The sequence below is a fragment of the Onychomys torridus genome, chromosome 6 (genome assembly GCF_903995425.1).
Source record: "Onychomys torridus chromosome 6, mOncTor1.1, whole genome shotgun sequence".
NCBI classification, from domain to species: domain Eukaryota; kingdom Metazoa; phylum Chordata; class Mammalia; order Rodentia; family Cricetidae; genus Onychomys; species Onychomys torridus.
Window position 1 is genome coordinate 70,857,718 of NC_050448.1, and position 23,294 is coordinate 70,881,011.

A 23,294-nucleotide genomic window follows, 5' to 3' on the forward strand; every position below is an offset into this window, starting at 1 on the left:
TCAGTCAGACAAGGGAATACCAAAGTTAGCTGCAGTCAGGCGACCCAGAGTTGTTGGTTTTTCTTTTTCCAGAGCTGTCTTTTTTCTTTTATTAGTTCTTTGAGAATTTCATCCAATGTATTTTAATCATATTCACCCTCCCTCCCTCCCTCAACTTGTCCCAGATTCCCCCATCCTTCCCTTCCCACTCAACTTTGTATCTCCCCACACCTTTACATCCAGGCCAAATTGTGCTGCCCAAATATTTTTGGATGTGCAGCCTTCTACTGGAGTGTAGTTGACTTGTGAGGGGCTACACTCTTAAAAACTGACCTTTCCTCTCTCAGTGGCCCCAAACTGCCAGGCACAGCCACTGGCATAACAGCGGCACAAACGATACAGGAGTAACCAACCACTTCCTGCTTGGCTAAGGACCTGCTCCACAGATGAAACCTGTACCTGACACCATTTGGGGACTCTTGTTTCTTAACTTCACACAGAAGATCATGTGCTTAGTAACTCTGACACTATTTTATGAAAAAACTTAAGCTCTTTTTTTTTTAAACAGTAAAGTGAAATTTTACTCAAAGTACTATTAATTAGTTAAACATCTGAAAACACTCATTTTTATTTACATGTGGTAAGACTATTTTACTAGGATGTGCGTATATAATTCTTTGTAATTCTACTTATCTTAAAAATGAGATGTCGATGTTTAATTTTACACTTCTGATATTTCAGAAGGGAAGATGCTTTCTTAGGCCATGGAGCTACAAAGACTCAGTAGAAAATGTAACTCTCAGGAAGAGCATTTAAAGCGTTTAAAGGTCAATCAATATTTTGAACACTAATATAAAAGTCTACTAAAAGCAAAGATGGCTGCCTGCTGGCACTGACAGAACCTTTTGAACCTAGATTTTGAACAATGCAGGATCAGAGACATATGACATATACTTAGGAAAGAACTGCATATTGGGCTCTGGCTTCCAACCTCAATCTCTCTGCTTCTCTCTTGTCAATTAATTGCTCTGATGATGATATATATCTGGATTAGATGGGTAGGCATAAAATATTTAGTATTGTCCTTAGTACACAGTATATATTCAGTAACTATTAAATGCATCACTGTTTTATCAGCAGCAAAGGGAAAAACCAGAAAATGTGACAGTATTAAGTCACTTCTATGCCAAAAAACATTCAAGTTTACCTCATTAGCCACTGAGTTAGTGATGAGACTTCAAGTTCATCGCTTTAGGATGCAAGGCTTCCTTTCAAAACAATTATTGTCTAAAAGTTTGAAAATGAAATATAATGTCACAACTATTTTATATGCTCCCCAAATCCTAACTGTTAATTCACTGACATTTCCATTTCTGGACTTAAGGTGGAATGTATACAGTAAAGGTTCTCCTACAGCAAAACACATAGAAAGGCAAGAGAAAATTATAGACATACTGAAGCACATATCTAAATGTTAAAGAGCAAGAGGAGAGGGGTGGTTACTCATCCTTTAGTTCCAGGACTCAGGAAGCAGAAGCAGTATGACCTCTGAGTTTGAGACCAGCCAGGGATACATGGTGAGATTCTGTTCCAATAAATAAATTGGAGGAAACTGCAGAGGTATCAGAAATTAGATGGGAAAGTATAAGCCAGACTATTGGATGGGTGCTACACCAGCATTCTTCAACAAATCATGACTAAGCATTACTATGTATGTATTTATAATAGGTAATGTTGATACATAAATACTACTCAAGGGCATGGACAGGAAATCAGCTTCAGGAGAAAAGGAATTAGAATGGAGACTTCCATGATACAGAGGTCTCACTAAGAAACGAACCTGAAAATCCTGTGTCCACAAATGGTAACCAGGATGCTTGAACATCAGCTGGTTCTGTTCTCCCACACACTTGAGATTACAGAAGTACTTAAAAGCTCAATTCCTAACTGCATTCTAAACTTATCCTTGTGCCCATATAGAGATGTATACACATGTGCATTTACACACACATATGCAACAAAAGTAATCGAAGAGACCATTCATTTGAGGGGCATGGGAGGGACTGAAGGGAAAAAAAGAGAAGTGATATAATTATATTTTAATTTAAAAAATTACAGGGCTTGAAAGAAACAAAGAGTTTCAAAGCATGAGAAGAAAGGAGGACATTAACAGAAGTAAGGCAAATTTGAAAAAGAAACAAATAGACTTAAAATATAACATATACTATTCTAAACTAAAAATTCAGTGGAGACACTAAACACAGAGTCCTCTGAGCTGGAGAGAGAATATTGGAATTGGAATATTGATCTGAAAAAGTCATACTGAAGAGCACACAGAGGTAACAGAGAGTGAAAACAGAGGTTAAGAGACATGAGGGTCCAACACACACCTCACAGGACTTCTAGGACAGACCACAGGAGGTGGAGCAGTGGTAACATCCAAAGAAATGTGACTAGGATTTTTCCAGTTTATGCCAAACATGAAATCCTATAGAAAGTAACATATATCAGAATATTTACATATGGAATATTAAAACTAGAGCACCAAAGATAAAAAAGAAAATCTTTAAAAAGCATCAGAAGAAGCCAGGCAGCAGAGGCACACTCCTTTAATTCCAGTACTGGGGAGGCAGAGGCAGGTGGAGATCTAAGTTCAAGGCCAGCCTGGTCTACAGAGTGAGTTCTAGGACAGCCAGGGCTACACAGAGAAACCCTGTCTGGGGTGAGGGTGGGGGCAGGGGAAGAATCAGAAGATTGTCTTCAAATGAAAAACAATTAACAATTATAGTGAGAAAAGGTTTTTTTTTTTTTTTTTTTGACTCAGAGTCTCTCTCTACATAGTCCTAACTGGCCTGAAACTGGCTTTGTAGACCAGGCTGGTCTCAAACTCACAGAAATCCACCTGCCTCTGCCTCAGAAGTAATGGGATTAAAGGAGTGTGCCACCATGCCCAGACTAAAAGAATATTTGTTGAAAGTAACAAGTGAAAACAATTCTATTTTTAAGTGCTAAACAAAAACTATCAGCCTAGAATTCTTTTTTTAAAAAATAAGAATCCCCCCTCCCTCTTTCTAAAAAGATTTATTTTTATTTTTATTTGTATGTATGTGTGCACCCTCAAAGGTCAGAAGAGGTTGTTGGATTCCTTGGAGCTGGAGTTATAAGTAGTTATGAGTCACCTGATGTAGGTGGGATCTGAACTCAGGTCCTCTGGAAGAACAGCAAGTACTCTTAACTGCTGAGCCATCTCTCCGGTTTTCAGCCCAGAATTCTAAACTTAGCTGAAGTAACACATTTTTAGACATATTTAGGTGACTAGCTGCTGGAAGAAGGGTGCTTTTTAGTAAAAAAAAAAATTCTATCAAGAGAAGGCCAGAATGAAGCAATAAACTAGAGGAGAAGAAGGACAAGTCTGTAGGTAAATCTATTTGGGAGGAGATTGAGCCAAACTGAGCATAGACTGTATGGGAGCGGGGTGTAGCTATAGGAGAGACAGGGGTTCTCTGTGTAACAGCCCTGGCTGTCCTGGAACTCACAGAGATCCACCTGCCTCTTCCTCCAGGCGTGATAGCTCAATATTTTTTTTTAAAGGTTTATTTACTTATTAGGCATACAGTGTTCTGTTTACATGCCAGAAGAGGGCGCCAGATCTCACTATAGATGGTTATGAGCCACCATGTGGTTGCTGGGGATTGAACTCAGGACCTCTGGAAGAGCAGCCAGTGCTGTTGACCTCTGAGCCACCTCTCCAGCCCATCAATATTCTTAATTATACTTACAGAAATTTAAAAATGACTAAGAAGAATCAAAAGAACACCGTAATGGTTAAGTGGGCAAGGACATTAACTGGCAATTCACACACAATAGAAAATGTGCGTCAGCAAGTTCTAGAGATTGCCAAAGGGACTAAGTGACTGTCCAAGTTCGCAAGGGGAGCTACAGGAAAACTATTGCTAAAACCCTGGCAGTTATCCAGCGGTGCTGGCCCACACAGCATTTGGGAGGCAGAGACAGGCGGATCTCTGTGAGTTCGAGGCCAGCCTGGTCTACAGAGTGAGATTCAGTACAGCCAGGACAACACAGAGAAACCATTTTGAAAACAACAACAACAACCACCACCACCCAGGAAGTCCTGTCTTTTAAAAATCTGTGAATGGATAATGACATTCTCTTCAACACTAACAGTATTTATACCTAACTAGAAAAGACAGGTTCTAAAACTGAATTGCAATGAGACCCCTTCTGGCTCACATGCTAACATGAATGAATGTCCATGCAGACTTGGAAGAAATGTTGAAAGGATGTTGGATTAAGTGGTTGAGCTGCGGGGGCTTTTCCTTCTCTGTATATTTTCTGAACTTAAAACAAGCAAAACAAAACAGCAACAAAAAAACCAAAAACCTTTCAGAGTAGGTGTACACTTCCATAAAAAAGGCAAAATCATGTTTAAAAATAAAAATGATATGCAATGAAAGAAGATGTAAGTTTTTTTCATGACTCCAGTTACCTAAACACACCTGTCTCAGCACAGACCCTCTCAGGCCAGTCCCTAAATCCAACCGTCAGACCTGCTTCTCCTGGAGTCTTTCTACCCCTACTGCCAAGTTCAGATTCCTAAAACAATCTAAGTTTCCTGTAACTTTGCTACAATTCAAAGCCTCAATATTTCCATTTTTCTTACATAAGGAAATAAAAATGCCTCAGCTCCACACCCCAGCCTTTCATACTTATGATGTATAATCCAACTGTTTACTTTGCTACACACATTCCGGACAGTCGGCCCTGTAGTTCTGTGTATGTGCACGCTGCCTACGACGTGTGTAACTTGCTCCTGGAGTTAACTGTAAATAGAGCATGCTCTCCCTTCATATACTCATGTTTTATGTAAGGCCCTTCTTATACATCTCCTCCTCATGAGACACTGACAGTTCCCTAAGCCGCTTGAAGAATCCCGTTTTCTCTCTCTCCGGGTCTCACTTTCTTCCCTCTGTTCTGCATTTCCTGATAGCTGGGACCTGAGACAGACTGTTCTTCTGTAGTCTTCTCTTCTTTTGTTAACTGAGCAAACTTAACAAAACAGAGGCACCCAAGGCCAGCAGTGGCGCTGAACATGGTCGGCTGTTCTCAAAGTGCCTGTCTGGTTGGTTATTAGAGATTTTCCTTCTCTGAGCATAGAAAACACAATGCAAGTAAGCATGGCTGGTGTCTCCAAGCTTAGCTCCTCACCTCACTGACACAGCCTTCTCAAGAAGGTGCTGCTGGTGCCAGAGCATTTTGGTTTACTGCAGTTTGGTAATCAATCTTTCTAAGACACCAGGAACTTGAACACAAGTCTCGGGACAGGGAGACAGTCTCTACCTTTTTGTGTTGTGTATGGTTGTCCCCCCCAGGACAATCCTCACTCCAGGAGTGGTGCGGTTCAGGTTATAAACTGTCAGCGCCTCTTCATAGGTGGCTCCTCCAATAACAAACACGATGATATCCTGAGGTCTGTGATGATGAAGGCAGAGAGAGAATGTCACAGGCTAAGACATAAAAAGGGGGCAAAGATCTGTTATTATTACATACGCAGTTTCAATTTCTAAGCCCCCCTCTCCCGTTTTCGGTGAAGGAAGCTGAATAAAGGGTTTAAAAAAGTTTTAATTATCTCAAATTGGCAGGAAACAGAGAGAAATGCTGAGTAGTGATTTGCTTTCTGCTTATGAGCGGATGTCTTATTTCTGTGCTGGGGATTTCAGAATAGCACAATGGCGTTTGCTGGAACCAAATGCAAAAATATTCTTTTATGTTCAGGAGTCTGCAGAGTGCTGTGCTCCAGCATGCTTTCAATAAGCAGCAATTTATGCTGCAGCACACGCTCCTTCATGGACAGCGCCGCAGAGAGGACTTAGCTACAGTGCTATTACTGTGGTCCCTGCCCAAGGACTCTGAGCAGCTAGTAGAATACTAGTATACTGGGATGTCCCTATGCGTAGGACCAAAATCATTTCTATGATGATGCCATAAAAGAACAGGACACAGGGCTGGAGAGACGGCTCAGCGGTTAAGAGCACTGGCTGCTCTTCCAGAGGTCCTGAGTTCAATTCCCAGCAACTGCATGATGGCTCCCAACCATCCATTGTGGATCTGATACCCTGTTCTGGAATAAAGGGGTACATGCAGATAGAGCACTCATATACATAAATAAATAAATAAAATCTTAAAAAAGAATGAGACACATAAACTAACAGTATACCCCCACTTCTTCTGTGTTCTTTGATAATAACACGTGCACAGCTGGGAGTCAGAAACTGGTCACTGATACACCAGCTCGGCCACTGGTTCCATCTGGGCATCGCTAAGTTGTTTCCTGTTTCTCTTATCAAAATGGCTTCGTAATAAAAGAAAACATGCTTCTTATCAGCTCCTTCTTCATGTAGAACCACATATAGTCAGTTATTAAAACTTGTTTTTTTCTTTTTGTGTGCTATCAGCCATCAAAAGAAAATTAGCCAGGCAGGCAATTTTATTATATCATATTATTTAAAAACTACATCAAGCAGAAGCATCCATTTTAGAAGTTAGGACCAAACACGATAGAAATGCTTCTGTGTAGATCACAGAAACCACAAGTGGACATTTATTCTGTTTCCTTGTGTCTTTCTAAAATACCCGGAAGCAATTACACCAAGATAGTATTTGTTCTTATAGGAATTCATGGGAACAGAATCAGATACTGTAGCTATATAAATAAGTTCAGATGGTCTCTGAATTGCAGAAACTCTCCACTGGAGAGTATGCAAGTTTGAAAATATAAAGAGGTCGGTGTTTTGTAGTTAACTACTTAGAGGGCCAATTATGGCACGTCTATGGGACTTGGGATGTAAAACCTTGCCTTTAAGACACTAAATTTACTTAATTTTTAAAATGATTTTTATTTAATTATATGCATTGATGTTTTGTCTATGCCCATGGAGGTCAGAAGATGTCAGATCCTCTGGAATTAGATTTATAGAGAGTTGTGAGCTGCCATGTGCTGGGAATTGAACCCAGGTCCTCTGGAGGAGCCACTAGCCCTCTTAATTGCTGGGCCATCTCTCCATGTCCTACGTTTACTTTCTAAAATAACCTTCATTTAAAACTCCCACCAGAGGCTGGGGCTATCCCAGTATGTACAAGGCCCTGGGTTCCATCCCCACCCCCACCCCCAGGCAGGGTTTCTCTGTGTAGCTTTGCACCTTTCCTGGAACTTACTCTATAGACCAGGCTGGTCTCGAACTCACAGAGATCCCACCTGCCTCTGCCTCCCGAGTGCTGGGATTAAATGCGTGTGCCACCACTGCCAGGCTTCCATTCTTAATACCATAAAACAAACAGAAACCACCCAGGGCAAGCAATGTATCTAGCCACAATGCTCTAAGAGTTACAAACTGCTACATACTGGTCAAGATTTTTACCGATCTTTATACAAGATACAGCTTTGACTGTGTATGTGGTGGTGCACGTGGGACAGACCACCAGCACTTGGGAGGTATAGGAATCTGGAGATTTGAGGTTCATCTAGTCCATGTAGTGAGTTTCAGGCCAACCAGGCTCTATAGTGAGACAGTGTTTAAAAAAAAAAATCAGAGCCAAGGAGACTGAGTCACTGGGTAAAAGTGCCTGTCACCTAGTCTGACCGCCTAGGTTTAATACCCAGAACCTACATGGTAGAAGGAGAGAGCACACTCCTGCAAGTTGTCCTCTGAACCCCCGTACATATGCTCACACATACACACCTGCATAAATAAATGCAATTTAAATGCCAACCTCCAAACTGTTTTGAAGTACATAAGGCAAGTACACAGCATGAAACAGAACTGCTGAAGACGTTTCTTCTTACTCTGGCTCTGGCTGTGCCATCCCTGTCCCCAGCTGTGCCCCCCCTCCCCAGCCGTGCCCCCCCAGCCGTGCCCCCCCCCCCAGCACTCCTATAGAGACGAATACTGTTGCTCATCTGCATGTGTCTCTGTGTGGCATTTTGAAACATAAACACAAAACACTGTGTATACATTTCTGTGCCCACCCTTCTCTTGGAAATACAGTACATTTAATGTGTGTGGGGGCAAATATTCCTGTACACACCAAAACACATATGTGGCTGTCAGAGGATAGCTTGCAGGAACAGCTTCTCCCCTTCCACCACCTGGGATCTGGAGAATTCAACTCAGGCCATCAGGTCTGACAACCAATTCCTTTACCATCTTGCCTGCCCCCATACTGTACATTTAAAATTTTGAGAGAGGGGGCTAGAGAGATGGTCAGCCATTAAAGGCCAGGTACACAATCAAAAACTTTAGAGAGGGAGGGAACTGGAAGGATTTCCCAGTGGTTAGAGCAGTTGCGGTTTCTGTGGAGGATCAGGTTCAGTTTCCACAACCCACATGGTGGCTCACAATCATTTGCAACTCCAGTTTCAGAGGACCCAACATCCTTTTCTGGCCTCTGTGGGCACCAGGCATACATGTGGTGTACTTATATACAGACAAACACTCATACATATAAAAACATCAAATCATTTTTAAAAATTTAGAAATTGGGCATGGTGGTGCACATCTTTAATCCCAGCTCTTGGAGGGAGAGGCAGGAGGATCTCTGTGAGTTCTAGGCTAATCTGGTACACATATCAAGTTCTAGGCTAGCCAGGGCTTCACAGTAAGAACCTGTCTCAAAAAATTATTATTATTATTATTATTACTACTATTAATAATAATAATATTGAGAGAGCTCTCCAAGCTACTTCGCCTATGCCATCAGAGTTTGGACCATGCATTTCAAAGCTGTTGCTCCCTTTCTGTTGCAGGTAGCAAAGCAGACTCCCCTGATGACTTCTTATGTGGTCTGGCCATTTCATCTTAAGCTAATTTCAGGCAGTTTGGCTCCAGACTCCACTAAGTAACCTCTGTTGTCAGAGTGGGACCCCATTGCTAACTCCACAGAACTGTCCTTCAGTCTAGGTCTTACTCACCTGCCAACAGCATTTGTCAAGCTGGTTACGGCTTCACCTGGATACATGTTCTCGGTTTCCCCTCCTCTATTAGTGGCCATTTTTTGCTCTCCCAGGGTGGCTCTGTTTCACCTCCCTGAGCTTTCAAAGAAGTACCCAGAGTCTAGCTACTGAGCTGCTTCATAATCTACACACACTGTGGAAGTTTGAAAGGAAATGGCCCCCAAAGGGAGTGGCACTATTAGGAGGTGTGGCCTTGGTGGAGGAAGTGTGTCACTGTGGGGGTGGGCTCTGAGGTTTCTTCTGCTCAGTGTGAGTCAGTCAACTTCCTGTTGCCTGCAAAATGTAGGACTCTTAGCTATTCCTCCAGCATCATGTCTGCCTGCATGCCACCACGCTCCCCACCATGATGATAATGGACTGAACCTCTGAAAGTGTAAGTGAGCCCCTAAATTAAATGTCTTACTTTATAGGAGTTGCTGTGGTCATGGTGTCTCTTCACAGCAATAAAAACCCTAACTAAGACACCTCCCCCCAGATCTCCTTCAAATGTGGTGATTTAAATTAATGTAATTAAATTAAAATTTCAATTCTTTGGCAGCATTGGCCACATGTAGTAAGTGGCTGCCCACCATGGTTTGAGGGTGTCCCCCAAGGGTTAACGCACTGAACGTAATCCCCATTCTGAGGTCTTAGGAGGATCGAAGCTTACTCTGACTACAGTGTTTGGAGGAGGGGCCTCTGGGGGTGACTAGGACTATCTAAGTAAGGTTCAGGTGAGAGCCCTCAGGACTGTGGTTGATGCAGGGGGACAGAACAGAGGGTGGGACATCACAGTCTAAGAACATGAGTTTTTTTCAGTAAGATTTCATGGGTAGCGCTCCTTACGGTGAAAGGACAATCCTGGGGCCCATCAAGCAGTCTGAGTTTGAATAAATAAATACTGATGGATTGCACAGATCACTCAGAAGGACAGGCTCCTGCCTTGCAGGGAGTACAGTGATTATCTTAGTGATTGGTGAGGGAAGTCAGATCGGAACACTTGTATTCTGAGCTCCTGCTCTGGTAAATCAGAAAAGCCACCAAGCAGGCAAAGAAAGTACCTGGAGAATGGTGTTGGTGTCTGTGGCTTCCCTCTACGTAGGTTATGCCAAATGTAACTAGCTACGGGGCCAGGGAGATGGCTCAGCAGTCAAGAGTGATCACTGCACACCCTGAAGATCAGAGTTTGGATCTCAGCACCATCTAACAATCTGGTTCATAACCCCAGTATGAACCACATAGAGACAGGGGCTTGCTGGCTTCCAGCCAAGCCAAGAAAACATGAGCCCTAGGTTCAAGAGAGATCCTGTCTCAAAAGAACAGGCAGAGAGTGATAGAACCTAACATCCCCTTCTGGCCTCTCCATGTGTGCATGGATGTACTTGGGACACATGTGCAATACACTCAAGACAAATGAGCACACTTACAGTCTTTAAACAAAACAACCAAAAATCCTAGAGAAAGAGATATGAATCTTTTATGCATTATGGAATATACAAGTTCAAGTCTATGTGCATTTTTCTGTGCACTGTAATTCACCATAGCAACCCAAAGCATTAATTAAGCAGTCAGCAAATGTTAGAAATCAGCAGCCAGTTCATGCTATATCCAGTTACACAAGGACATCCTAAGAGCCCAATTTGTTTCTTATTTTGTTAGAAAAATAAAACATCAAATACAGTATTTCTAGAAACTATTATTTCTATACATAAGCTGGTCAGGAAAATCTTTCCAAATGTAACACTTAACTACTTTGTGGACCACTACACTTATGCCTAAAGTTTAAAAATTTGAATATACTCAGAGATAATAAAGTTCTTTTGATTTTTTTCTGCAGGGAAAAAAGGCTTTTATAGGAACAAAAGCAGTGATTGCGACAAGAGTCTATGAAATGTGTGCACATCAGAGATAAGCAGCAACCGTGCGGAAAGATTTAGCCAGATAGGGAGGATGAATAAGTCCATCTGCAGAGTGAAGATGGACTCCCTTATGTCCATACTATCAAACAGTAACCGCCAGTTACATAGCTAAGGCTAAAAAAAAGTTCAGGGGCTCTGGCTTTGCAAACCTGCACTGCTGACACAGTCCTGTGATGTTCCCTAATACTGCAACATTGATAAAACCGAGATGTTCTACCATGAGACCCAAGCCATCATTAGGGGGGCCAAATGAACATCTTCTCAATGTTATGGACCAGGGCTAAGAACGTGGTCAGAGAAGATCCTAGGGCTAAATCAGAGCAAAGCCAAATTCATACTGGGCTAATGACAACCTAGAAAAATCTGATTATCAACTAAATTTATTCTTGTGTTTAAATTTTTCAAGGGTAAATTTTGGCATAAATTTACTGCTATCTACTTAATTTAATGGATAGTTATTGAATTCTTACTCTTTGTAAAGTACTGTTGGATAATGTAAAAACCTGTAAAGACTAATTAATTCTTACTTCAATAGGACAATATCTAATACAACAGTTACTGAAAGGGCTATGTATGGATATAATGAACCACTGTTTCAACATACAGAGATAATAATTAGCTGTTTCTTGTGTCTTCTTTCATAAATCATGCTATACACACATATTATATACATATTATGTATAGTTAAATATATGCTTACATATGCTCATATTTTTTTCTACAAAAGGGGGGATGATACCATCTTGATTTTCTCTGAACACATCTTAGAGAGTTTTGCATATACTCCATGAAGAATTATTCTATTAAAAACGAAAAGAATACTGCTGGGCTTTGGTGGGACAGCAGGAGGCTGACACAGGAAGATTCTGAGTTGAAGGTCAGCCTAGGCTACATAGTGATTCCCAGCACAGCCTAATAAGACCTTGGGGGTGGGGGGGGGGGGGGGGGGGGGGGGAGGAAAAGAAAGAAAAGAGGAGAGAGTGGAGAACTCAGAGTGCCGAGCTGTCACTGAGCACCAGTCTCCTGTTGGTGTCTAGCCTGTCTCCAGACTGTGCCGTGACCATTCATATTTCAGAGAACACCAGGTTTACACACCTTTGTGCACTTGGGCGTGCATATTTGTTTACAGGATAAACTCTCAGAACTGGAACTGTTAAGTGGAGTGTTTTGCAAGTGCTCACCATCTTGCTTCTGCTAAGCAGAGCTCAGAGGTGGCACAGAACAGCATCTTCCATGCCCTCAACTAGTCTGGACCATTTCTCTACCTCCTCCTTCAAAGTTCCATGACTTCAGATGCCCACAACACTCCGCGCTCTCCTTCCCGACCTCCTTTCTTGGTCCCTCTGACTCTCTAGAGACTTGGCTCTGCTCACTGTTCTCCTCTGCAGGCTTCTTTTCAATACTCCAGAGACTTTAACACTAATACCCAAGTCACACTCCACTGCTTTCCTTCCACTACTGCGCCATCCATGGTACAGCCTAAATTTCTCCATTACAAACACATGAGCCACCCATGAAATGGTGAATTTAAGAGCTCCTTTCTTCACTGACCCCCCATCCACTTAAAACTTACCTGTATTAATACTGTACACACGCAATAGCATTCTGTTCCTCCCATCTCACCACCAATGCTTATTTCACTATCCAATCTCTTCCTCCTTTCCACTTTCTAGAACCATGGTCGGACCCATCTGCCCTCTTCACATTTAACCTTGTATAGTTAAAAATTCATTGAAAATCACACAACTAAGCTCACTTGGTATATTTTAAATTAATGTCCACTAATAGGCATTGACCTTGTATGGAAGTTCTACTTAAATTTTCATAGTAAATTAGATTCAAACACACATTTCTATCTCATCTCTTATCCTATGCAACTTCCTAATTTAGCTTCTAAACTCACTGAAACTTGGCTTCCAAATCTTCTGGGCACTTGGGGATCACCAACAACCTTCATGCCACTAAACTGTTTTTTACCTCTCAGTAGACTGGGTGTGGCCTACCACATGCAGTCGTTAAGACTCCGTGGCCTCTGTCTTCTCCTGGTGGCTCCCGGCCTGTGCTTAGGGCTTCATTCTGAGCACTGTTCTTCTCTTTATCCTTTAGAGGTCCTATCTGGTCTATATGCTCCCAACTGAAGAGAGAAGTGATTTGAAGTAAGGTCTTGCTATGGAATCTAGGCAAGCCTTCAACTTTCTGTCTTTGACTCTTTAGTGCTGGGATTACTTGTGTGGGTCACTACACCTAGGAATTGTGACATTTCTATTTCATTATTAAATAGGCATTCCAACAACATTCTTAATTTCTCCTCTAAACCTGAGCGTTAGTTACCCTTGGTGTCACCCTTGCTCTATCGAAGTACTTTCTTAAATAGACTGCTTTTCCTTCCTTCCTAGCCAAGTCACGTTTACATCTTACGTGGATGTAGCAACGTCCTCCAGTAGTCCCTCTTTCTCCTCCTTCTCCTCCTCCTCCTTTTTTCACCATCCAATCTCTCACAAAGTTATCATTTCAACACAGTCTACTCCCAGCACTCGGGAGGCAGAAGCTGGCAGACGTCCCTGTGAGTTTGAGGCCAGCCTGGACTACTTAGCAAGTTATAGACCAGCCAGGATTACATAGCATGGATAGATATCTCAGAAGAAAAAAGGAAACTGTGGTTTGGCTCACTGTTTTAGCATGTCTTTCTATATTTACAAAACAATAAAGAAAGGAAAGAAGAACAACCTTTACAGGCTCCATGAGCTCCAGTCCCATGTATGGGGTCAGCCTCTCTCCCCATGCACAGCAGCACACTCTACCCAGCACTTCTTTCTGCCTTACAGGTGAGCTCTCCCTTCTCTGAGACCCAGACTCTGGCATTCCCTCTGCTCAAGTTGTCTCTTCTAATCACCACATGTTTGGCTTTTTTTTTTTTTTGCTAAATTAAAAATCCATTTTAAATAGCACACCCTCAGAGAGGTTCTGTCCAATCTAAATTTCCCTGGCCCACAGTTACTCTGTAGCTTTTCCTTCCACTCCGCCTTTTGAAGCATTGTTTACTCTGAAATGGGCCTTAAGGGTAAGTTCCGTGTCTTTCCTGCCATTTCCACAGCCCTAGTGTCTGCAACAATTTTTAACATACTGAAAGCATTCAATAAACATCTGTTGTATCAAAGAATAAAGCAACATAATTAACTGTATACATGTTTAGATCACAGTGACAAATGCTAACAGATGCCAACAGCTAATAAGCACTGTGGGGGAGAGCATCATTTGAGCTTTGTTGGCAATGACTCAACACAGGAAGGTTTGCTGATGTACACTAATATACTCATCTGGTCCAGGGCTTCCTTTTAGCAATAAGTAGCTAATTTTTCACTAAGCAATTCTCTAACTTTTTAAAGTTAAACATTTTCATGTATGTGTTTGTATGAGCATATGCTATGTATAAGTGGGCACTCATAGAGGCCAGAAGAGAGTGTGGGGTCCCCTGGAGTTGAAAGTGGTTGTGGGTGCTAGGGACCTGAATTCAGGTTCTCTAGAACAGCAGCAAATGCTCTTAACTGTATTCAGCAATTCTTGTATGAGATCTATAAGCATATTAATGTCTTACCAAATTCATTAAAAGCCTCAAGAACAAGATGTTTCAGAAGCTTCTTAAACAGGTGAGAGATTTGGAGCAGTTTCCTTTTTTTGTTATTATTGGACACCTCTGGATTGTAATTCATGGTCCCTAGACACTTTGTTTGAGTGACTGGACTGTACTCTCAGCCATAACATCTGGTGTTAACCTTGTATTAAAAAAAATTCTTGGGCTGGAGAGATGGCTCAGAGGTTAGGAGTACTGACTGCTCTTCCAGAGGTCCTGAGTTCAATTCCCAGCACCCACATGATGGCTCACAACCATCTGCAATGAGATCTGGCGCCCTCTTCTGTACACATGAGTAAATAATTCTTTAAAAAAAATTCTTAACCAAATAGTCTTCTTTTTAAGGGATTAAGAAAAAAAATACAATATACAAGAATCACTCACCTACAAATCTCAAAACATTTTCCCTTTTCTGAGTTTCATTATATCTATAAAACACTATGCTCTTAGATTGTTACTGGTTGAAATAATAGATGAATTATATCAACAGTAAAATTCTCACATTAAATTACCCAACGGATTCCAAGTGTATATCTGGGCCCTTTACACTATGTGGTCCAATGTAAACATGTATGACTATAATTCTTAACTAGCTAGAATTTGTATGCATGTAAATTTTAAGTTGGCTTTAAGTAAATTGGTATGGGCAAGTTTTGGTTTATTAAAATTAACCACTGGATTAAAGTTCTAACTAAAGAAAGTCATCATTTTCTCCTGGGACACGTACGATGGCTTTGCTAATCAGGTCTCTCAGTTTGTGTGCTGGCCACATTTGGCAAAGTCCAATCTTCACCCAAACCAGCAACAACCTGCTCTGGCTGGCAATCAAGTAGCTTATCTATTTTGGGCACTAATGTTGGAAACACCAAGTGACAGGTCCACAGAGCATAAGAGGAAGCTGATATGCTGCTAAAATACAGACTATGAGGAGGATCGGAGGATCTAAAACACCTGTTTCTTTGTTCCAAAGCAAGTAAATGATTCGGGCTTGGCAGGGGAGCTCAAGTGTAATGCTGACATATGCAAAACTCAAAGACTCTTCAGCTTGAAACAACAGAAGGAGTCAGTGATCAGCATCTCAGTGTAGTCAGGAACAGTGGTCTAGACTCCCTGCTTTCTCGGTGACTCGGTGACTCTGTAACTCTGTATTTATTTGTGTGTGCGTGTGTTCGTGTGTGTGTGTGTGTGTGTGTGTGTGTGTGTGTGTGTGTGTGTGTGTGTGAGAGAGAGAGAGAGAGAGAGAGAGAGAGAGAGAGAGAGAGAGAGAGCGCACACCCGCACCATGGAGTGTGTATAGGTCAGAGGACAGTTTGGGACTCAGTTCTCTCCTTCACCATGTGGGTCCTGGGGACAGAACTCAGGAGGCCAGACTTGCTGGCAAGCACCTTCACCTGCTGAGCCGTCTTTACTGGCTCCTCTTGCTTTTGGTTTCTTTTTAATCTATTTTTTAGTATTACATAACAAAGTACTAGAAAGTTGGTAGAGTAAGAAGACCACACATTTATATGATAGAAATAAAGAAATCTTCAGAGTTCAGAGAAAATCTTTGGTAACTCCTCTCAGAAAATACATAAATTTAAATTTTCACTTAGTAAATGATAAGCTTCAGTCTTGAAAAGTGGTGGAAACCAAACTCTTGCATAGGTTGTTACAGCATCAAAAAATTGCTTCTGGAATGCTTGTATGTTCTGAACAGTGAACACAGAAGCATTTTACTCAGACTAAGTATGAACGCTAAAACTTTTTACATTATTTTAATTTTTGAGTAACTGGGAATAAATCCAGAGCCCCATGCATGGTAGACAAGCATCCTACTTCTGAGTTATTTTCTCAACTCTCTCTTCTCACTTAAAGCCATGTTCTCCCACATGTTTAGAATTTGAAACAGGTCTAAGTTATCCAGGCGGGGTGGTCTTGAACTCATTCTGAAGCCTCAGCAGGCCTTGAATGTGCCGTCCTCCATAGTACCTGGGCTTTCAGGCCTGCACTGCTGGACCAAGCTTGAACTTTGGTAAGTCAAACTGACCATCTGTGACATCTTAAGGGCCACACAGTTTATAGACTTAGGGTTTCTGTGGGTCAGAGGCCATGTGTAAGTTAGATCTGAGTTCTCTGCTGAACTCAGGCTGCCAGGCAAGACCAGGACCTCCTCTGCAGCTTGGAGTCCTCTTCAAGGTTCACTGGCAGTCGGCAGAATTCAGATATCTACAGTGACAGGACTGCAGAACCCAGCGCCTAGCAGCATACACACAGTTCATTTCTTCAAGGCCAAGGTCTGGATGCCTTGGGCACTTCTAGTTTCTCTGGCTTGTTCTGTGATCCCAGGTTTATCTCTAATCTTTATCACCTTACCTGTCTCTGAGTGTGCTGGGGCCTAAATAAGGGTAGAGGTTCTCCTTAAGCTTGCCTTTGATGAGATGGTCCAGGGTCTCATGCAGGAAAGGCTGATGCTGTGTATACACATTTTCCACTCCCTAAAATATGGAAATGGTTCTTATGTTATTTTGGGGAAGCTAGCAATATAACATTTGATGACACAGCAGAAAAGGGACACATACTCAATAGAAACTTTATGGGACAGAATCAAATATGTATTAGATAGGAATCCAACAGAATCCAACAGGATGTTTGTGTGTCTATGTGCAGGTGGGTGAAGGTGCATGTGTGTGTGCATGAATGTCAGAGGTCAACACTGGTGTCTTCCTCAATGGCTCTCTACCATATATTTTGAGACGGGTCTCTTACTGAACCTGGAGCTCACAGATTTGGCTAGACTGGCTGGCCAGAGAGCTCCCTCTCTGCACATACCTCAGCAGTGGGGGTACAGATGCACACCACTATATTTGCTTTTGTGTGTTTGCTGGGGATCTAAACTCAGGTTTGAGCAGCAAACACTGAACCAAATGAACTATCTCCCCAGCCCAGAATTTTAATATTTAAAAATTATTTTAATTAGACAAAAATGTTCCAGTCTTACAAAAGTACTATTTTTTGTTGTTGTTGTTTTGTTTTTTGAGTCAGGGTTTCTCTATATAATAACGATGTCTATCCTGGAATTCACTCTGTAGACCAGGCTGGCCTTGAACTTACATAGATCTCCTTGCCTCTGCCTCATGAGTTTAAAGGCATGCACCACCACTACCCAGCCAAAAGTACTAAATTTAAAGCTAGTTATTTTCAATAAACTTTTCCAGGTATTAAAAAATCTGGAATCTCTTATTTCATCTGAATCTCATTCTTTTGTGAAAATGTTAAATAATAAGCAAAACAAACAAAAAGAAAAACTGTGTAGAAGAGATCATAAGCCAGAGGACATAGAAAACCACCAGGAAACACGAGAAACTAGAGATGGAAATTAATTTTGAGCACTAGAAAGAACAGGTCAGGGACAGAGGCAGCTCAGTTGGTAAAGTACTTGCCCCACAAACATGAGGACCAGAGTTCGATCCTTACCAAGTCAAAGCTGGGTCTAGTGGAGCCCCAAGACAATAATGTCTAGATTACTGCAGACAGGCCTCTAGGCATGCCTGTGGGGAATGGCCTTGACTCTGTGAATTTATGTGGGAAGACCCATCTTAATTGTGGGCACTGTGTGACTGACTTCCTTAACGCTCATCTAGCAATGCCAGACTGTCCTGGAACTGTAGCTAAAAGAAACCCTTTCTCCTTTAAGTCACTTTGTGAAGATATCTGATTGCATCATCAGGAAGAGAAACTAGACATACCCACTTGTGACCCTAGCTGTAGGGGGTGTGTGTGGGTTAGAGACACATCCCTGGAGCTCATTGGCCAGCCTAGCTTAGCCTCAATGTCAAAAAACAAGTGGCTGGCTCCTAAGGAATGTCAGTAGAGGTGGATCTCTTTCCTCTTTACTCATATACACATACACACACACAGACATTCACACACAGAGACACACACAGAGACAAACATTCACACACACAAACTAACTGACACACACATATACATAAACAGGTTAGTATTTTTAAAGCACAACAGATGTTTGTACTTTTGAATTTTCTTCAAAGAGAAATTGGGCTGGGGATGTAGCTCAGTTGTAGACAGTGCTTAGCATGCACAGCACAATTGAGGTGGAGTAGTGTACACCCAGCACTTGGGAGGTGGAGGAGAAGTTCAAGGTCATTCTTGGCTACATAGTGAGTTTGAAACTAGCCTGGGCTTCATGAGTACATGAGTCTCCTTCTCAAAACACAAAACAAAACAAAATAAACAAACAAAAAACAGAGAGAGAGCGAGAGAGGAGAGGGAGAGGGAGAGGGAGAGGGAGAGGGAGAGGGAGAGGGAGAGAGAGAGAGAGAGAGAGAGAGAGAGAGAGAGAGAGAGAGAGAGAGGGAGAACAGGAGCACTTAACAAATTTTACATTACAAACAGTAAGGGCTGCCACTAGCAGAACTGTTTGCTCTTCTGGAAGCATGTCCAGTTACTGCTATCAGCTACCTGGCCCAGAGCAGGCACACCGCAGCACAGAAGGAAGGCAACGGTGTAAGACAGTGTCTGCTCTGATTTCTCGGGTGGACCCAGCACTACAGGAGGAGTGTACTGTTGAGATCCTAGTTCACGCTCAGCTGCAGGCCTTTAACGGATTCTCACTTAGGAAAGCCCCGAAAAGGAAGCTCTACCTTCAGTCCTTTGAGAAACTGCTTGGTAATCGCCACAGCATCTTTGGGGCTGAAGAGGTCACTTCCTCTAACCCGCTTCCCGCCGTACTCAACCACTGCTGACACAAGCTGAAAAAGAGAGAGGGGACAGTCTTTTACTGCTTAGGCATCAGGAAACTCATTTCATTATAAAATAACTTTCTTAAGACAATGAAGACACGAGAGGACAGAATCATGCACCTTGTAAACAAGCAGTATGATTTACCTTTGGTTGGGGCAGAGACTGTGACAGACTTGGTTCCTGGGGTTTGGACTTAATATATAAATTGGCATTGGGTATTGTGCTGTGCTGTGAGTGGCTGTTTTCTGAGTCAAGTAACTGCCACTAGGGAGCTCAGTTGTGCCCTTTAAAGGGCTCTCTCAGTGGGGCATGCTGACTGCTTGTGCCCCCTCAGCTGAGTATCCATGGCTCCGCACCACCTGCTGTATGCAACTCTGCCTCAATATCCTATGTATGAGGAAGGGGCTACATGGGGGAGGAGACTAGAGAAGGGGACCATCTATGTAGCTGTTGGGGAGCCCTCATTCTTGCTGGGTACGGGCCTTTTGGGGGAGGAGCACCCACACCCCGGTAAGTTACCCCTTACCTATACTCTGTAAGGAAGCCTAATGAACCCATGGGTCCCCAGATTCAACTTTGGAAGAACTGTGTCTTGGCTTGTTGGGACCTTAGGAGGAGTAGACATTGCTTAAATCTCCCTCTGGGGAAGAATTCAGCCACACAGCACGTGCCAGTAATTCTAGCATCTGGGGGGCTGAGAAGAAGACCAGTATAAGGCTCCCCTGGGGTACACAGTGAGGCGCGATTAAATAAAAACCACCCAGGCACACCATCAGGTTACCTTGCGATACTTCTCAGAAACGCCTTTACTCCTGAGGTCCACCAGGAGGCCTGGCAGGCTGTTGCTGCTGTGACGCTCATAATGTAGAGCATAGAGCATCACCAGCCGAGCTGCGTCGAATTCTGTGACTTTAGGGTTCTGCAGGAGTCTCTTCACGTTCTGAAGGAAGACAAACCAATGCTAATCCTTTCACTTGAGTGATCTCTTGTGGTGGAGACACATCTCAGCTGACACGCAGGTGATTCCTATTTCTTATTCAATGGAAGAATTAACTAGGAATAATTCCTACTGAATGGCTCTAATGAATTCAGACCTGTTGTTCTTGCCTTTCCTGACAGTCTGAGTCATCTCCTTGGTGATGTCAGGAGCACAGACCACTTCCACTTCAGCCGACACAGTGCACAAGAGAAATGTCCAGTTTCTGGTCAAAGATGGCTTTCTTTTAGTGTTGCTCACCCCACTGTATACAAATAGACACAAGCTGGTAGACTTACACAGGGCTGGGCTTAATACTTCAGGAAACACCAGAAGTAACAACATGTCTCAAGGTGGCTGAGAGAAACGTGTGTGTAATAGCATGTAATCTCTAACGTGCAAAAGCAAAGGGACAGAGTAAGTCATGTTTGGACTTTGTCATCTTTCATTAAGGGCCTTCCTACATGTCACATTTTATATTTATTATACAGTAAAGCTCATAATTTAAGACAAAAATACATTTTAGGCCCCAGAAGGCACCAAGCCAGGCACTGCTGGGGACCACTGTCCTCGGTGAGACTGAGGGACGAAACAAGCATGAGTCACTCTGCCAGAGCATGCTGCTGGGAAGTCCTTCAGCTCCGTGAGACTGAGAATGTGGACACATGTCAGCTAACGCAGAAGACGTACGGCTTATATGTACACTTTTCAGCATGGACAGGCTTTACGATAAAGAGGACACTGCCAGGGTCCAGAGAAGAAGAGCCAGAGTGCTGGACAGGGGCTCTGACAACAAGTCTAGAGCTGACTTCAGGAGCCGCCACACTTCCCCCATGCTCAGGGTCTGGAGAAAGGGCAAAGGCAAATGAGGATGCAAAGGGGAGTCACTGTAACCAAATCACAACAAAAGACAAACCCCAGCGACAGATGAAGACAGCTTTAGTCGCCGCTTAGGTCACATTTGACATAATTAATCTCCATGAAAAGCAAACATTTTTAGGACTTTAGAGCCCAAAGAAAACATTAACCCCAAGAATAAGGCTGTGGAGACCGGCTGACTTCTTTCCATGTGCAAACGCTGGTGAGCTCACTGTGGTGGTGTTACTTTATCTAGTATTTTGACTTTTTGTGACAGGGTCTCACTCTGTCACCCAGGTGGGCCTGGCACTTGCTATGTGGACTTGTGGGGTTTCTCATGTGTGTGCCTTCAAGAGCTGGGGTTCCGTGTGAGCTACCACATCTGGCTAGGGATGTTATTATTACTAGTGCTTCAACAAAGTTAGATAGCTTTCTTATTTTTTTAAGTTAGGCTTTAACTGGTCAGCTTATAATCCTTCCCCATAACTTTTTTTTTATATCCAGTACGTGGTTTTGTAGATGGTTTTGTAGACGTGAGCTTTTCAGGAGCAATGTGTAGAGCTATGAAAGCATTTCACAACCATCAACAAAACCCAATAGTTGGGAAAATCCCTGTAAGTGGGGAGAGGAGCAGGAACAGAGATGAGAAAGTGCTTCTGGGTGCTAAGGAGCCAGACGGCCTTCACACAGGGGCAGCATGTGCATAGGAAGCTATAAGGCTGCAGTGAGCGTGAGCTGAGCGCAGAGCCCCTGTTAGTAGGGACATGAAAATCAGAGGAAGAACTGTGACAGAGCAGCAGACTCCCAAAAGGCACTGGATTCTGGGGTCACGATAGTTACCACTGTATGGTAGTTCACAGTGTGGCTTACTCTTAAGACCTTATTATATCCCGAAAAAAGCTTGAGCCCCGAGACTATGCTCTCAGCAGCCATGTCCAAGGTGCAGGAATTCTATGCCCAGGCACAGGGACTAGCATTATACAAGGGAAGCTCTTAACTAGAGCGCTCTCTGAGAGGGATCCTGTTGTTGTTTTTCTGGTTAATGTTTATCACAACCTTTAAAGGATCAAAAAGGGAGAAAATTTCTCTTAGACACCACATTCATGAGAATTTCCTTATTCTTTTCTTTTGTGGTAACTTTGCCACAGAATAGCCACAGAATACAGCCCACTGAGGATATCTGTTAAAACATTCCATTATTTCCTATAACTATGTGAAAAATGGTCAGATATGTGCATATATGTAAGGCCCCCCCCCCCCCCAGCGACCTGGCAAACTCAGAGCCCTATGAGCTCTCACCCTCCTCCGGCAGTGTCTGGTTCCCACCCTTGAAGCCACCCCTCCCACCTGACCTACCCACTCTGGGGCTATGCCACCACCGTGCTTTCCAGCAAGTCTCAAGAGCCCATGTACTACACACACAGGGACATTAGTATGGCAATAGTCAGACTACCTGCAGGGACAGGTCTGTGCCCTTCCTGTTCACTTCCTTTCTAGGGACCTCCCCTGTGTCCCGAGTCTTGTCACTATCTTCCTTAAGATTTCGCACTGGCATTAGACTTCCTGGCAGGACTCTGCTGTCCCTCAGGACCTTGGCTCAAACCCTCCTTCTGAAAAGAAGTGTGTCGACACAAGCTAGGTTCTTGCCTCTCTTTCGGCTCTGCAGCCCTGGGGAAGTGGGGCGTTTTGTTTGCTGGACCCGTGTTATCCTTGGACTTCACTTTGAACTACTGCCCTTGAGGTTACCCGGCTTCTCTATTTGACTAATGGGGCATAAGTAATATGGGGATTCCAGGACTAGCCAGAGGCAAGAAGGAAGGGTTAGAGGGTGTCTCTACACCGTGTGTTTATTTGTTGGAAACAACGGGGTTATATGATGGATATTTGATTATTCTTTCCTCACTGAGAACCTCATAAGTCTCCACTATGAAGAGAAAAAGGACGCTGCCGTATAACAATGGCTGGATGAAGAACAAACCAGAAAACTACTGTCTACTTAAGAAGTTAGGATTAGGGAGGCAGAGGCGAGAAGATCTCTGTAAGTTCAAGATCAGCCTGGTCTACTAGTGAGACTGACTGAAAACCAAACTTTAGGACTGTGGCAGTGAGGTGGCTCAGTGCATAGAGACGCGTGCCTCCAAGCTTGAGATCTAAGCTTGACCCTTAGATTATCCCTCCACAAGG

The 23,294-nt window shown here is 43.0% G+C and overlaps 1 protein-coding gene across 1 annotated transcript in view; it reads right to left on the reverse strand.

Annotated features, from left to right (window-relative positions):
* The window catches only part of Vps45 (vacuolar protein sorting 45 homolog), a 58,852-nt gene that overhangs the window by 16,244 nt on the left and 19,314 nt on the right, over positions 1-23,294 (reverse strand). Inside the window, exons 11-14 of the mRNA XM_036189900.1 lie at positions 20,058-20,216; positions 19,177-19,284; positions 16,889-17,010; positions 5,338-5,469 (exon numbers count right to left, since the gene is read on the reverse strand). Of these exons, the coding sequence (XP_036045793.1) occupies positions 5,338-5,469; positions 16,889-17,010; positions 19,177-19,284; positions 20,058-20,216 (521 nt within the window). The remainder of the gene's footprint in view (positions 1-5,337; positions 5,470-16,888; positions 17,011-19,176; positions 19,285-20,057; positions 20,217-23,294) is intronic.